The 18257-nt window shown below is 36.7% G+C and overlaps 1 protein-coding gene across 1 annotated transcript in view; it reads right to left on the reverse strand.

The window, feature by feature from the left end:
* Positions 1-18257, reverse strand: part of LOC114023500 (WD repeat-containing protein 19-like) — a 181736-nt gene that overhangs the window by 153531 nt on the left and 9948 nt on the right. The window contains exons 5-6 of the mRNA XM_027836165.1: positions 700-815; positions 176-291 (exon numbers count right to left, since the gene is read on the reverse strand). Coding sequence (XP_027691966.1) covers positions 176-291; positions 700-815 — 232 coding nt within the window. The remainder of the gene's footprint in view (positions 1-175; positions 292-699; positions 816-18257) is intronic.

Genomic DNA, 18257 nt, shown 5'->3' on the forward strand with positions numbered 1-18257 from the left:
AGCAGGAAAAGGTAAAAAAGAAATGGAAGAGTATGTCTAATGTGTTTAATATCAAGTGCAGAGCGGGTTGGTGTTTTATAAGAATAATAATAATAATAATAACCATGAGCTTATTAATGACTTTAAAGAATATTAAAATAGCAACTAAAAACTTGATGCAGGTGTTACTTTTTACCTGTTTTATTGTATCACCTTCCTGATTGCTAACTGTTATAATTTTATCTTCGCTACCAAGTGCCAATAAGTTTTCAGAACTCCAACATCCACATGTTATTCGTTTAGTGTGCTTACCTGAAAAATAAATTAACATTAAATACTACAACTATGTTACAACACCTCCCCCAAGATCTATGACTACCTTATAGATGAAGGTTTTTTTGCATTTTAGCACGTATTCCTTAAACAGAATTCAAAATTCCTCTTTCTCATGGAGAGTATTACACTTAATAAACAAAAGTTTATTAAGTGGAGCTATTAATTTATTAAAATATTTGTCTAATTATTGTGTTACTAATTTAATAATTTGATGATTTATCTATTAAAGTATTAAAGACTAGATAAAAAACTTCATCACACTACATACAGATAATATTGCTACTATAGAAGAGTATGTATGATGGGGTTTTTGGGGGTTTTGATTAACTTTTAAATCATTATTAAATTTACATGTAAGAAAATCAATAGTCTGATACTACATACCCAGTACAGGAATTTTGCGAGAAGTCTGATGGTTATATATAAATAAGTTTCCTTTAACTGTTCCAATGGCAAGTAAGGCTCCAACTTTTGACCAAAGCAGAAAGGACATCTGATCCCTGGAATTTAAAAAGTTTATGAAAACTTTCTGCTTAAGGAATTAGGTATTTAAAATGTTTGTTTTGTACCATAATTAAGAATGTTCCTTTCTTTCACATTTCAACAACACATTCTTATACACGCAACTGATACAACTATTTGTTAACCCAAAGCAGGCAAAAGCAGAGGCACAGAATGTTAGGGCTACTCTTTTCCCCCCATACTATCTCATTTGGTGACATCATTAACTCAAATGGGTTCAAATCTCATCTCTATGCAGATGATAATTCCAATCCCTCATCTCCAAATGCCTATCAGACATTTCAAAACGGATGTCTGGTGGTATCTCAAACTCAACAGATACAGAATAGAGCTCATTATCTCTCCTCCAAAACTCTCCTCTTTTCTGAACTTCCTTATTATAGTCAAGAACACTACAATCCTCCCAGTTACCCAGACATGAAACCTCAGTGTCATCCTCAACTCTTCACTCTCATACACCCAACATACACAGTCCACTGCCAAATCCTTTCGTTTCTACCTTCACAACATTTTTCATCTATGTCCTATTCTTTCTAATAACAAACCCACCACACTAGTTCAAGCCCTCATCACCTCTCACCTATACTAACAGCCTTCTACTTGGTCTTGCTACCTCAAGTCTCTCTCCACTCCAATCCATCCTCCATGGCTGCCAAAGTGAATTTCCTAAAGCATAGGTCTCACAGGTCATCCCACTTTTCAATAAACTCCTGGGGCTTTTTATTACTTTATTACTTCTAGGACCAAACACAAAATCCTCTGGTTAGCATTTAAGGTTCTTCACAACATTTCTCTTTTCTACCTTTCAGGTTTTCTTACATGCTACTCCTCCACAAATTCTATAAGCAAACTATCCTGGCCTATTTACTGCTCCTCACATATGCCACTTCATAACTTTGTACTGGCTGTCCCCCTTAACTGGAATGTTCTTCCTTGTCACTTCCACCTCTCGACATTGCTGGCTTCAGGACTCAGCTCAAAGGCTACTTTCTGCAAGAGGCCTTCCTAATCCCTTACCACTCCCATTCACTTATGCTTTCCCCACTTAGGTTACCTTCCTTCTACTCTGTGTCTTCTTATATGTACCATTAATATGTAAGCTCCTTGAGGACAAGGATTATTTCTGTGATTAATTTTTTTTATATCCCAACCACAGTACCTGGCACACAGTAAGCATTAAATAAATACCTATTGGGTGTCACATGACAAATGTCTATAAATACGGATTGAGGATCTTTCAAAAATAATAAAGAAGCTGGAGGCTAAAGCACAGGTATTCTGGGATGATTTGCTAGCACAGAAATGCACTCTTGAATGAGCTCTCCTCTGTCCTATTCCTTTGTCTTCCTCTTTCCCTTCTTTTCTTTTTACTCTTAAATCTACTTAATCTTACAATTAAATCTTCTTTAATCCATTTTTACTGTATTCTTTAAAACACATTCTTTAACAGATAGGCAGACTAGGTGGTTCATGATCTGCATGACTGGAGGAAGAACCCACATTGATGAGATCACAGATCTGTCAAAATATCCAAGTATGCACAACAGATAGGTAAAAGTAAATTCCACTGTTCAAGATTCTTATTCTAAGAAACTGAGCAAGTACACTTAATTCTATGCATTCAAAGGTATTTGGGTCTGGGAGGTCACAGGAATGATGAGTAGAACAAAGCTATTGATTGACCTTTTACTAGAATGATAGTATTTGACTATACAGTAGTTCCCAGAACAAGAAGTAGAAAGGGAGAGGAAGAAAGGTCCATTCAGCCTTTCTGTGGTAGACAATTGAGGTGAAGAAGCAAGGTCTTAGAAGATGAGGAATTTGTAGCTGAGTGATTGATTCTTCCTCAAAATGGTATTTGGAAGTTCAGTTTGGAAGGCAGAGTAGAAAGAGCAGGGTAGAAGACAGTTAAGGTGAAAAAAATGGTCTGAGAGGTCTTGGTGGCCTGGTTCTTATCCAGCCAGCTGATTATTTTATTACATTTGTCAAGGATCTCCTGCTTTGTCTTCATCACTAATTTTGCCTTGGAGTTTTTCATCTTCCACTAACATCTTTGATGGCAGCCTGAACAGCTGGACCATAATCAACAGCCTCAACAGGATTGATTTAGCTTAAGGAGCTCCTTATCATTGAAGAAGTCCTACAAAAGTTTATGGATCTTGGAGATGCAAGTGGAACTACCTGCCAAGACAATGTCATATATCTGTGAGTTATCTAGTTTGGTATCCTTTAAAGGCCTATTTCATATGTACTACAGAAAAGATTAGCATTTAGCTCTTCAAAATGGGCATGAGTAACTGAGGTATAGAAGCCAATACCTTCAAAGAGGGAGTCAATCTCAATACTAGCCTGGGTAGTAGAAGAGAAGGTACTCCTTGCACATTCACAAATGGTAACAACTCTCTTGTTCTCACTGATGTCCTTCTTGTGCTTTCACTTGAACTTAGCAATGAAATGGTTGATCATACAGTTGTCAAAGTCCCATTCAATTAGGAGTCTCTAAGTTTGGATTTGACTTCAAAGATGCCATCTTCGATGGTTAGTAGAGACATCTAAAATGCTACCTACCTCCCAGGTCAAAGATTCACACATTTTTCTTGGCACCTTTTTGTCTAAGCCATCATTAACAGCAACATCAGTTGGTTCGTTAATAATTTGGAGTACACTAACACGTGTACTCCATCACTTCCATCATTTTTAGTGGCCTAACATTAGAAATCATTGAAGTAGGCTGGTACTGTGACCACAGCATTTTTAACAGTCTTCCTAAGGTTAAACTTCTTCAATTTCCTTTATCTTTGTCAAAACCATAAAAGATAATCCTAAGCAGAAGATTTTGGTTTCTCCTTTCTTCTCCACTTAGATCTTAGACGTGTCTACATCCTTTACCAAGGGAAAGACCAATGCTTCATGTCTGACTCTACAACTACATCATCAAACCTTCAACCAATCAGACACTTGGCATCATACTACTGTGTTGGTAGAATTCACTGCAACTCAATTTTTTCTTTGAAGCATCACCAATTAAATATTCTATTTCAGTAAAGACAACATAGCTTGGGGTGGTCCCATTTCCTTGGTCATTAGCAATGATCTCTACTTGCCCATGTTGAAGACTCCCACACAAGAATAAGTGGGGCCAAGATCAATGCCAGCTACAGGTTCCTTCTACTTGGCTGCTAAGGCATCAGGGTTATTGCTGATCAATGAGGAATAACAAGGACTGTTGCTATACTGAGTGTATGATTTTTTTATAATTTTATAATAATTGTCTCAGCAATCATATCCACAATTTATTTCAGTTCCCTGTAGTTCATCTAGTCCTGATGAATGGAACTCACAAATTAGAAGTCAGATTCAATTTCTTAGTTTTATATGCTAGTACCATGCTGTTGTATTGGTAACTAAATGCAACTAAACCCTACCTGAAACTGTTCATTCTAAGTTAACAAGTATGAAGTCCTTGTACTTAATTTTCTTTTGGTAGTAACACTTTTCCTCACATGAATCACCCAGACTGGGTGGTGGTCATTAGGTTTTATGAGTCACAAAAATCTCTCCATCACATGCCACATATACATGCCTCAGGAAGACAGCATACTACCCTCCTGTTGATACAAGAATGATTTTGGTACTCTTGAATAGGGAGTGACCAATGTTCTAAGCTTTTAATATCCTTTCTATTTGGCTCCAGCATGGCCATTTTATTTGTAAGGAAAAATCATGGCAGAGGCTTTCCTTATAGTATGGAATTTAGCTGAGACTCAATAATTTACCTCAGATGATTAACTGCTTAAGTTAATTAAATAAGTTAACTGCTTAAGAATGTCTAGGTCATTTTTATTATAACCATTTGCTAGTTGTAAATTCCAGATTAAGTCATCTTGGGATTTGTTAATCATTTTACAACTTAACCTGATGCAATTTTTCCCCTTTGGCTATCTTTAACATGTAAACTTCCTAATTTTTCATCAGCCTGATATAAATTTTATGGGTTTTTGAAATGTAAATCTTTATCTTTCCCTTTTTACAGCTATAAAATCCAATTATATCTTTTTTTCAAAAAATCAGAGACTGTATAAGTTTTATAAAAACTTTATTTGGTGCTTAGTGGCCATTTTTAGATGCTCTGAACCTGTGCTCTGAGTATATAAAATAAAACCTATTCTTAAAATGTCTCTTGTGTATTGATACATACAACTGGTAGTAGTGCTTTTCAACAAATCACCAATGACTACTACCTGTTTCTTCTTCCTCTAATCAGTACTGGATGACCACTTTCCTGACAGCATTTGTGGATTCCCAATATCGTTTCTTGGAGCACAGAGAGCATTTTCCCTGTCAGATCTATATAGGAAATTCCTATTACATAGGGATTCCTACTATACAGAAATTATATAGAAACATATAGGAAACAGAATTCCTATTATAAAACTGCAAAGGGTTAATATTCCTTCTTCTCTTCTCTTCCAACCCTGAATCTCCTGTGCCTCTTCATAATTTATCTCTTTTCCCTTTGAAACATTCAACATACACCAGTCTCTAATAACCAGAGGAGAAGTAAGACATCCTCCCAATCCTCTCACCTGTTCCTCTAATAAAAGACCAACTTGCTTTTTTTTCTCCCCAAATTATTTGACATCTTATTTGACGTTGGCAGAAATCCAAAAAAAAAAAAAGAGAGAGAGAGAGATCTCTGCAGGTCATTTTGAAATTCCTCCTGTTATACATACTTTTTAGACCTGTCTGTTCTGTTATTCTTTTGACTGCTCTGGAAAAATGCTCATTTGCCTCAACACCTAAGCTCAGTTTGCAAGGATTTATATTTAGTAGGTCTCATTTGGCTACCTTTGATCTGCAATTAGTAAATTGTTACCAAAGCCCTCAAGCAAGAAATTACTCAAGGCTGTCAACTAAAAGATCTTAAGTAATAATAACAATAATAACAATACTAATATCAGCTAATACCTACAATATGGCTTCACAGTTTCCAAAGCATTTTACCTCATTTTATCCTCACAACAACCCTAGGAGATAGGTGCTATTATTATCCCCATTTTACAGATGAGGAAACTGAAGCAGAAAGCTTGCCTAGGGTAGGGTCATACAGCTAATTTCTGAAACTGAACTTAAATTCAAGTCTTCCTGACTCCAAGTCCACCATTTTATCCAGTGTTCCACTAACTTGCAACCATTTCTCATTTCTTCCTTTCTCTTCTTTCTCTCTACTGATGACCTCTCTCTACTTTAGTGTCTTTACTGCACTGGACATGGGTTTGGCTCTATTTATTCCTGGGTATAGCTTTATTTATACCAGGCTTGTCACACAATAGAACGCTAGTTTTCTCAGCTGCCTTTGAACCATAATTAACAAGTATCTACCAAAGCCCTATACCAAACAGAAGCTGCCCTACACAAGATTCTTACTATTGGTCTGAAACAGGAAGAAGCATGTTTTATCTAATGATATTACATACTAGATCATATCTTTACACATTGCCTCCAGGATCAAATATAAAATGCTCTATTTGGCATTCAAAGCCCTTTATAACCTAGCCTCTCCTACCTTTCCAAGCTTCTTACACTTTATAGATATTCCTCCTCTCACCTCTAGACATTTTTCTCTCCCAATCTCCCAGGCCTGGAATGTTCTCCCTTATTATCTCTGCCTCCTGGCTTCTCTAATATCTTTCACATCCCAGTTAAACTTCTACTTTCCACAAGGTTTCCCTAACCCCTCTAAATTCCAGTACTTTCCTTCTGTTAATTATTTCCTATTTATCCTGAATATAGCTTATTTTGCACATATTTGCTTGTGATCTCCAGTTAGATTGTGAGCTCCTAAATGGAAAAACTATCTTTTGCTTTTTTTTTTGTATCCTCAGTGCTTAGCATAGTGCCTGATATATAGTAGGTACTTAATAAACATTGATTTATTAATTATAGTCACATAACTGAGTCATTTGCTAGTGGAAATGTACAGATGGATTTGCCCACTTGCAGCTTGAGTTAACCCCCCACACCCACACCCGCCCATCCCCTCACCCTTACTACCTACTGGAGCTATATTAAACCAAAATACCATGGAGCAGATCTGAAGGAGTTTAATTTAATTTTGCTCCCAGGTGGAATGATATGAGACCCAGCTGTGGGCCTTCTGAACAAAGATTCTACAAAGATAGGATGTTCACAGAGAGCTCCTAAGAACCCAGGAAATTTCCTTAGATAAGGCTTTTATCTTCTGTGGACTGTTTTCTAGTATCTTGTGGATGGCTTTACCTGGGGGTTATTAAATAGTTCTTATTTTAAATTTGCATATCTTAACAATAAGATAGTCCATTTCACCATCGTACCAAATATGGGTCCATCACCAGGAAGAGACAGATCAAATCATATATGAAGAATTCCAACCAGAATTGTGATGCAAGCTACAAAGAAGTCTAAGGGACTGAGTATCTTTAATATAAGCAAACTTGGTTACTCTAACTGTATATATAAGGAAATAAATACTCCCCTTAGCAAAAGTAAACTGTACTTTTATGCATAACCTTGCTAATAAAAAAGAAGAGGGAGAAAATAGCTGTAGGAAGTTCATAATCCCAGGATATTCCATTCAGATATTATTGCCTGCTTTCTTTGCATTTCCTTTCCTTTTGTAAGTGAATAAAAAGTTTGAGTGAAATTTGCTTCGAAAAATTCAACCAGCTGACTCTCTTTATATGCATAGTAAAAGACTAGATCCTAGTAAATTCCTCCATTTCTCTCAACTACTCTTAGATAATGGTTCAATCTTGAAAAATTTCCGGCAGTTTCACTATAAGGAAAGGAAAAAATTGGAATATGATATAATAAAAGGCAAAGGAAAATAGCTTGTACTCAAGACTAACATCCTATAAGCTAAGCAAGTAAAAAAATACTTTTTGTTGTTGTTGTTGTTTTTGGCTAGGCAATGGGGTTAAGTGACTTGACCAGGGTCACACAGTTAGTAAGCGTTATGTGTCTGAGGCTGGATTTGAACTCAGGTCCTCCTGACTCCAGGACTGGTGCTCTATCCACTGCACCACCTAGCTGCCCCTAAAAAAGTACTTTTAACAGAATCGATGACTTCTAGTCATTCCTGTTGAGAAAAAGTGATCTGGGCAGAATCTTTGAAAGGCAAACAAGGAAACTATATTATGCTTAAAAGCACCAACAGATAATGAAACAATAACGTTAACTGATCTACAGATAATTCCTCTTCAATTACGAACTCTGCTTAGAGCCTCTGTCTCAAACCAAACAGCATAGCTTCTAAGTACTTAAAGGAAAAGCTAACTAAATTATTAGCAAGACAATAATTGTGGAGGACTTCAATATTCATTGATCGGTTTGTTTTGTTTAACTAATTTTCCTTGTAAACAATAAAGAGCTATTAGAACAGAAAGAATCTTGGGAAATAGCAGTGTTGAGAATCAGTAAAATGGAGGAAAAGCAAAGGGGACTGGATTTGGTGTCAGTGGACCTGTATTCAAATCCCAGTTCTATCACTTACTATGTGTGTGACCTTAAGCAAGTCACCACCTCGCTGAAGTTCATCTACCTCATCTGTAAAATGAGATTCTTAGACTGGATGAGCCACAAGGTCCCTTCTACTTCTAGATCTATGATGCAAAGAAAAAAATTTTCATCAAAAATATCAAGAAGATATATGACTGAAGGAACTGAATCTGTCTTATAGTGAAATTGAGGAATGACAGATGGATTTGCCGGCATGCTGCATTAGTACTACATAAAACCAAACTATCTAGAGCAAAATCCTCAGTATATTTGGCATCTCCCATTGGGGATTTAAAGGAAGACAGAAAAAGACCAATCTAAGAATCCTACAGAACGTGAAGGCATGGGGGATTGAGATTTACAAGGCTGTAGAGAATGCACACATCAACAAGATCAAAGATCAAGTGAATTATTGAAATGTCTAACTATTATGATACATTTTATCAAATATCTCCTTAAATCTAAATGCAATGCATTCCCTAATTTACAAGTATACAGCAGTTAGGTAGTATGGTGGACAAAATGCCAGGTCTGGAGCGAGGAAGACCTGAGTTCAAATCCAGCCTCAGACACTTACTAGCTGTGTCACCTCTCTTGCTCTTTAGATGTTCCTCAATTTCCATTTATTATATACTCTATTACTGGAACACTATAGTGTTCAATAGCTAGAAGCCAAGAGAAGTATATTATACTTTTAAAAAAAAAAGATTGGACTTTATTTTAATGACTTAGGATCATTAAAAGCAATGTTTAATTTTCCTATGGCAATCCTGTCCCCTATTCTCCTACTCAATTCTGGGTTTATGTCAATTTCAGTGTTTATTCAAGATATTGGAGGCAAATTACTGCCCATAGGTCGAATCCTTCCTCCTGCCTGTTTTTTATACCATTTGATTTTATAGAGTAAAATAGTACCTTAAAGGCTCTCCTCTAACACAGTGCCTCCACATGTAATATGGTATAATACGTTAGCATTATACAGTTTTCCTTAAAAGATAAAACAACAGATCATTTTGTCTAATGACTCTCACTGAAATAATGGATAAGGCATAAAACAACGAGATACATATTTGCCTAGATGTTTGCCATTGTTGGGGTAGACAGAGGTTCAAAGCAGAGCACTTAATTGAAGAGGAATTATCTATAGATCAGAGGTTCTTAACTTGGGATCTATGAACTTTTAAAAAATATATTGATAACTATATTTCAGTACAATTGGTTTCCTTTGTAATCCTATGTACTTTATACATTTAAAAATATTATTCTGAGAAAGGGTCCATGACACAAAAAAGATTAAGAACACTTGCTATAGATACTGAGGTCCTACAGGTGCTCTTGTTTGCAGAGGGCATTATGCTGATTGCATTAAACCCCAGATTAGTGAAGAGCCTCCATAATCATTTAGAAAACTTTGGTCTAGCTATCCACAAAGGAAAAAGTAAGTAAATAATGAATACCCATTGTTCAGACTACTGTGCTGGAGGAGAGCCGTTAAGATACTATTTTGCTCTATAAAATCAAATGCTATTTTCAACATAATATAGTCTTGTTTTCTCTACATCTTTCAGTCAGTTGTGTGATGGTAAAGATGTGGTCTTCTATGTGACATAATTTGTGAAACTCTACCTGTTCTAATAACCCTTACCTCAGATGTTCTTAATATGTGTATAGAATGAAGATAGTGGAGAAGACAGAGATTTTTCTGAATTCTCCAAAATTCTATTCCAAACAACCTTAAATAATGCCTCAAATCAAATTCTGAAGTCACAGAACCCACAAAAGGACAGCATAATAAACAATTATCCAGCCCAAGACAACTTAGAAGGAGGCAAGAAAAGTTTGTCACACTGGGGTGAGAGTGGAGCACAGTTCAGTATGGGCCATGCCCCAGCAAACCAGCAACAGGTCTTGGGAGTGATAGAATCAGCCACAACAGCTGCAGCTTCCAAAGCTCTCAGCCCATACATGGGAAGGGGGTTAAACAACTGGTCAGAAAGAGATTACAAGAGTTCCTTTGCTGGCACAAGGGGAAAGACTGTGTTGCATTACCCGTACTTAGATCTACATCACAGTCCTGGATCACATTGCCAGAAGCTAAGATGAGCATTAGCACACCAGAATTTGAGGTCACAAGGGAACAGGGACCCTGGTCACAATTCCAGCACAGGGAAGAGTGCTTGTGGTGGCTCACAGAGGAGAGCACAGACCAGGAGAATAGTAAAAAAATCTCTCCTTACCTCATACTAACTTGGAAGAACTAAAAACTTACATAACCCCAGAACTAGCTCTGAAAATAGCAGCACAAAAACCTGAAGCTTGGGATAGTGTGCCCCCTTCATCCCAGAAGAAGAGATCAACTGTAATATAATTAGTTAAAAGTCAAGAAATAGGATGGAAAAATGAGCAAACAACAGAAAAAGATCCTGATCATAAAAAGTTACTATGGTGACAGGGATCGTCAAAACACAAACTCAAAAGAAGACAACAAAATCAAAATTGCTACATCCAAAGAAAAATGTGAACCGGTCTCAGGCCCAAAAAGAATTCCCAGAAGAACTCAAAAAGGATTTTAAAAATCAAATTGGGGGAAGCCAAGATGGCAGAGTGAAAGCAGTGACTTGCTTGAGCCCTCCCCCAAACCCCTCCAAATACCTGTAAAAAATGGCTCTAAACAAATTCTAAAGCAGCAGAACCCATAAAAAGACAGTGAAACAAATTTCCAGCCAAAGACAACCTGGATGGTTAATTAGAAAGGTCTAGCATGCTGAGCTGGGAGAGAAATGTAGTTCAGCATGGGTGCGCAGGCAAAAAGGGCCTCAGCAAACCTGGAGCAGGCCTCAGAGGACTGAATCACAGACAACTGTGGTGGTTTCCAGACTACTCAACCCACAAACGCTAAAAACTTAGAAGGTCAGTAGGAAAAGTGTGTGACCATGGTGAGAGAAAAGCTGGGTCCCAGCCCCAGTCCTGGCACAATCCAGGGGCTGCAGTTGCTTCCGGAGCTTCTGGACCACAGACTGAGGGGGAATCGAGTGGCTGATCAGAAGGGGATTGCAGGGATCTCTTTACTGGTACTGAGGTAGGATTCTCTTACTTTGCCTATGCTTGGATCTGGGTCATGGTTCTGGGTGGCAGTTCTGGGGCGAGGAGGAGTGCTGGCATGGTGGAGCTTGTGCCTCGGTGGAGAGGGAATCCTCCTCACAGTTCCAAGGCAGAAAACAGTCACTCACAGACTTATGGTCACTCACAGACCAGAGCACAGGCCAGGAAAGGAGTAAACACCTTGCCCTTAATCATACCACCTTGGAAGAACTGAAAACTTACAGGTCCCTAGAAGTATCTCTGAAAACAGCTGCACAAAACCCCTGAAGCTTGGGACAGTACATTCTCCACACTGGAAGCAGATCCCTACCTTAACAAACAGTTTAAAACTCAAGCAATTATCTGGGATCATGAGCAAACAAAGGCTCAAAAAGTGTCAGACCACAAAATCTTTCTTTGGTAACAAAGAAGATCAAAAAATACAACCAGAAGAAGACAACAAAGTCAAAGCTCCTACATCCAAAGCTTCCAAGAAAAATATGAATCAGTCCCAGGCCATGGAAGAGCTGAAAAGGATTTTGAGAAGCAAGTAAGAGAAGTAGAGGAAAACCTGGGAAGAGAAATGAGAGTGACGCAAGAAAATCATGAAAAACAAGTCAACAGCTTACTAAAGGAGAACCAAAAAATACTGAAAAAAATAACACCTTAAAAAATAGCCTAACCTAAATGGTAAAAGAGGTCTAAAAAGCCAATGAGGAGAAGAATGCCTTCAAAAGCAGAACCGGCCAAATGAAAAAGGAAGTCCAAAAGCTCACTGAAGAAAATATGTCCTTAAAAATTAGAACAGAGCAATTAGAAGATAGTGACTTTATGAGAAATCAAGGCATTGTAAAACAAAACCAAAAGAATGAAAAAATAGAAGACAATGTGGAATATCTCACTGGAAAAACAATTGACCTGGGAAATAGATCCAGGAGAGAGAATTTAAAAATTATTGAACTATCTGAAAGCCACGATCAAAAAAAAAGAGCCTAGACATCATCTTTCAAGAAATTATCAAGGAAAACTGCCCTGATATTCTAGAACCAGAGGATAAAATAGAAACTGAAAGAATCCACTGATCACTTCCTGAAAGAGATCCCCAAAGGAAAACTCCTAGGAATATTGTAACCAAATTCCAGAGTTCCCAGGTCAAGGAGAAAATATTGCAAGCAGCCAGAAAGAAACAATTCAAGTATTGTGGAAATACAATCAGGATAGCTTTTACAAGATTTAACAGCTTCTACATTAAGGGACCACAGGATATGGAATATAATAATCTGGATGGCAAAGGAGATGGGATTACAGCCAAGAATTACCTACCCAGCAAAACTGAGTATAATCCTTCAGGGGAAAAATGGTCATTCAGTGAAATAGAGGACTTTCAGGCATTTTTGATGAAAAGACCAGAGCTGAATAGAAAATTTAACTTTCAGACACAAGACTCAAGTGGAACATAAAGAAGTAAACAGGAAAGAGAAATCATAAGAGACTTATTAAGGTTGAACTGTTTACATTCCTGCATCGAAAGATGGCATTAGTAACTCACGAGACCTTTATCAGTACTACAGTAATTGGAGGGAAAAAATTATATGTATGCATATATAGATAGATAGATAGAGGGCACAGGGTGAGTTGAAGATGAAGGGGTGATATCTGGAGAATAAAACTAAGGGATGAGAGACAATTATACTAAGAGAAGGAGAAAGGGAGAGAGAGAATGGGGTAAATTATCTCACAAAACAGACAAGAAAAGGCTCTTACAGTAGAGGGGAAACAGGGGAAGGTGAGAGGGAATGAGTGAATCTTTTCTCATCAGATTTGGCTTAAGGAGGGAATACCATACATATTCAATTGAGAATGGAAATCTATCTTACCCTACAGGAAAACATGGGGGAAGTGGATGGGGGGGGAATGATAGAAGGGGGGGCAGACTGGGGAAGGGGGTAATGAGAAGCAAACATTTCTGAGGGACAGGGTCAAAAGAGAGAATAGAATAAACAGGGGAGTGGGATAGGATGAAGGGAAATATAGTTAGTTTTTCATAACATGACCACTATGGAAGTGTTCTATATGACTACACATGTGTAACCTGTATCGAGTTTCTTGCCATCTCAATGAGGGTGGGTGGGGAGGGAGGAAAGGAGAGAATGTGGAACCCAAAACTTTAAAAACAAATGTTAAAAAATTGTTTTCACATGCAATTGGGAAATAAGATATACAGGCAATGGGGTATAGAAATCTATCCTGCCCTACAGGAAAATAGAAGAGGAAGGGAATAAGAGAAGGGGGGGAAGATAGAAGGGAGGGCAGATTAGAGGAAGGTGTATTCAGAATGCATGCTGTCTTGGGGTGGGGGAGGGGTGAAATGGGGAGAAAATTTGGAACTAAAAATCTTGTAGAAATGAATGTTGAAAACTAAAAATAAATAATTTTAAAAAACCCAATTAGAGAGGTAGAGAAAAATTGGGAAAAGAAATGAGAGTGATGCAAAAAAATCATGAAAAAAAGAGTCAACAGTTTGCTAAAGGAAGCAAAAAAAAAAATACTGAAGAAAATTACAGCTTAAAAAGAGAATAGGCCAAATGGTAAAAGAGGCACATAAATCTATTGAAGAGAAGAACACCTTAAAAAGCAGAATTGGTCAAATGGAAAAGGAAGTACAAAAGCTCAATAAAAAAAAATTCCTTAAAAATTAGAATTGGGCAAATGGAAGCTAATGACTCCATGAGACATCAAGAAACAATAAAACAAAATCAAAAGAATGAAAAAAATAGAACATGTGTAATATCTCATCGGAAAAACAATCGACCTGGAAAATAGAACCAGGAGAGATAATTTAAGAATTATTGAACTACCTGAAAGCCATGATCAAAAAAAGAGCCTACACAACATCATCTTTCAAAAAATTATCAAGGAATACTGCCCTGATATCCTAGAACTACAGGGTAAAACAGAAATTAAAGGAATCCACCAATCACCTCCTGAAAGAGATTCTCAAATAAAAACTCCCAGAAATATTATAGCCAAATTCCAGATCCCAGGTCAAGAAGAAGATATTACAAACAGCCTGAAAGAAATAATTAAAATATCATGGAGTCACAGTCAGAATAACACAAGATTTAGCAGCTTCTACATTGAAGGTTTGGAGGGCTTAGAATATGATATACCAAAGGGCAAAGGAGCTAGGATTACAACCAAAAATTACCTACCCAGAAAAATCCTTCGGGGGAAAAAATGAATATTCAATGAAATAGAGGATTTTCAAGCATTCTTGTTGAAAAGAACAGAGCTGAATAGACAACATGACTTTCAAATACAAGACTCAAGAGAAGCAAAAAAAGGTCAACAGGAAAGAGAAGTCATAAGAGATTCAATAAGTTTAAACTGTTTATATTCCTACATGGGAAGATGATACTCATATTCCTAAGAATTTCTTCATTATTAAGGCAGTAGAAGTATTCACAGAGGGCACAGGTGTGAGTTGAATATGATGGGATGATTATCTTAAAAAATAAAATTAAAGGGTGAGACAGAAGACTGCACTGGGGGAAGGGAGAAGAGAGACGAAGAAATAGGTAAATTATCTCACATAAAATAGGCACAAAATAGCTTTTCCAGTAAAGGGGAAGATGGGGGAGATAGTAAGAAACATAGTAAGGATGGGGTTTTAGAAAGTAAGGGTAGTAATGAACCTTACTTTCATTGCAATTGACTCAAAGAGGGAATAATTTACATACTAAGTCAAGTATAGAAATCTATCTTACTCTACAGAAAAGTAGGATGGGAAAAGGATAAAAGAAGGGGGGATTGGAGGAGATGGTAGTCAGAAGCAAAACACTTTTGAAGATTCACAGGATGAAGAGAGAGAGAGTAGGATAAACAGAAGAAAAAATAGGATGGAGGGAAATAGTGATCACAATTGTGGGGGGAAATTTTACAAGTTCCTCTAATAAAAGGCCTCATTTCTCAAATTGAGAGAACCAGTCAATTTTCTAAAAATAAGAACCATTCCCCAATTGATAAATAATCAAGGGATATGAGCAGACAGTTTTCAAAGTAATCAAAGCTATCTATAGTAATATTTAAAAATGCTCTAAATCACCATCAATTTGAGAAATGCAAATTAAAACAACTCTGAGTTACTACCCCACACCTATCAGGATTGGCTAATATGACGAAAAAGGAAAATGACAAATGTTGGAGGGGATGTGGGAAAATTGAGGCACTAAAGCAATGTTGGTAAAGTTGTGAACTGATTCAACCATTATGGAGAGCAATTTGGAAATATGTCCAAAGGGCTACAAAACCCTTTGCCCCAGCAATACCACTAAGTCTGTATACCAAAGAAATAAAAAAACAAAAGGGCAAAGGACTTATATGTACAAAAAATATTTACAGCAGCTCTTTTTGTGTGGCAAAGAACTGGAAACTGCGGGGATGACCATTAAGTGGGGAATAGCTGAACAAGTTGTGGTAAATGATTGTGATGGAATTTTATTTTGTTATAATAAATGATGCTCTCAGAAAAACCTGGAAAGATTTACATGAACTGATGCAAAGTGAAGTGAGTAGAACCAAGAGAACACTGTACACAGTAACAGCAATACTGCATGATGATCAATTGTGAATGACAGCTATTTTCAGCAATACAATGATCCAAGACAATTCCAAATGACTTATGATGAAAAATGTTATCCATCTCCAGAGAAAGAAATGATGAAGTCTGAATGCAAATTGAAGCATACTTTTTTATTTTCTTTATTTTTATTGGTGTGTATTTTCTTTTACAACATGACCACACATGTAAAATCTATATCAAATTACCTGCCTTCTCAATGTGGGGAAAGGAGATGGGGGGATGGAAGGACAGAAGAGAATTCGGAACACAATTTTTTTAAATGAATGTTAAACATTGTTTTTGCATGTAATTGGAAGAAAATAAAATATTAAATTTTTAAAAATAAAATGTGTATAGATTATACTCATAAAAATTTTGTATAGATGGAAAAATAAATATGTGGCTAAGTAGCTACTGATGTTTGTTCAAGTCACCTTTTTTTCGTAATATTAAAGGATGAGATTTTTTTTGCATACCTTATTTTCTTTCTTTCTTTCTTTTTTTCAGATACCTGGACAATCCGTCTCTTAATTTCCTCAAAATTGTGTTTCCTTCAATATGGACCTAATCCTAAAATTAACTTCCTTATCATCTATCTTCTACCTTTCAGAATCTTTCTCACCCTTCAAAGTTCAGAAGAGGTACCACCTCTTGTGTGAAACTTTCCCTGGTTCCACCCAGTTTTTAGTGGTCTCTGACCTTTCAATTTTTCTTGTATTATTCTTGTTTACACTGTTCTATCTGCCAATAGAATATAAGCTAAAAGGCAGAAATGGCTTTGTTTATACCCCAGAGCCTAGCATAAAGCCTTGCACTTAGTAGATACATAATAAATGTTTGTTGATTTGAATTGCACTGAATACAACTAGACTCAGCTTCCACATAACACATTATGGCTAAAACTCCTTTATTACCTTATTCCCCCATTCGTCCTAGGATACCCTTTTATGACCTGTGGATTCTCCCTACCTCAGAATGCTCAATACAGGCCTTTCTCTTTTAAAAATTTTACTGGTTTTTTTTTCAGCACAATCATGTTCCAACCTATTTCCTTCCCACAGTGTCAGGCACATAGTAGGCACTTAACAAATGTTTATTTCCTGACTGATAGACCACTGAACCAAAAAAAAAAATTACACAAATTAAGTATGACACATAATTGCTTATACCACTTTCTACTCTTATAGTTCTTTACCTCTTTCCCAAACTTCTTTACAGATGTTTCTACCCTATAAGATACAATATTTTAAAATTTTGTTTTCTAGGACCAAGATTGGTCATGGCTCGTGCTTTACTATTGCTTACTCCCAGAAGTCTTGCCCCCCATCTCCCTTCATAATCATTCAATGAATTTTAATTGTTTCACATATTTAATTTTTTAAAATAAGTAAACTGGATTAAAAAGTTTTCAAAGCTTCTTAGTCTACTTCTTACTACCTAAAGCACCCAGAGCTCCATGATGTGCCCCACTTCCCAGCTACACTTAAGTCCAAAGTACTGTTGGGTAATCAACTAAATAAATCCAAAACTCACAAGCTACTACCAATGCTTCCTTTACCAAATCAAAGTAGATGAAAACAAATTCAAAGCAAAGACGTTTAGTAAAATAAGAAGAGTCACATACTAGGCATTATTGTATCTGTTCCCAAATGATTGCTACCACTTCATGTGTCTCCCAAGGAACAATCATTTAAGCTGCCAATTAATCACTGCCTCCCCAATACAACAGAAAAGGTATCTATCAATTATTAATGGACAGTAGCTAGGGAAACTTGCCACAACTATAGGGAATTCTGGGTATCTCTTTATAGTATGATAAGAGAATTTCTGGCTTAAGTTTCTCACCAACACTTACTTATAAATAAGAATGTCCCCCAAAAACTGGAGTATGCAAAATCAGGCTTAAGGCACTACAGGTCTGGAGTTAACTGGCTAGTTTCTAGTTTTACCTTATAAAGATCTTCCTCCTCTGTCATCTGTTCTTTGATCTATAAAATCATTATCTTCCTCAATTTGCTCCTTGAAATTCCACTGAACCCATACTGTTTATGTAACGGAAACCTGTACAATGTAGCTTAAAACCGATGGCAAAGAATTCAGAGTTTTTTTCAGTGATGCCTGTACTCTGAGCATAATAAACTGAGGGTTTCCCCCTATCTCTGTGTTGTTGATTGTATGACTG

Source organism: Vombatus ursinus, unplaced genomic scaffold, assembly GCF_900497805.2.
Source record: "Vombatus ursinus unplaced genomic scaffold, bare-nosed wombat genome assembly UNPS02014818.1, whole genome shotgun sequence".
In the NCBI taxonomy this organism is placed as follows: domain Eukaryota; kingdom Metazoa; phylum Chordata; class Mammalia; order Diprotodontia; family Vombatidae; genus Vombatus; species Vombatus ursinus.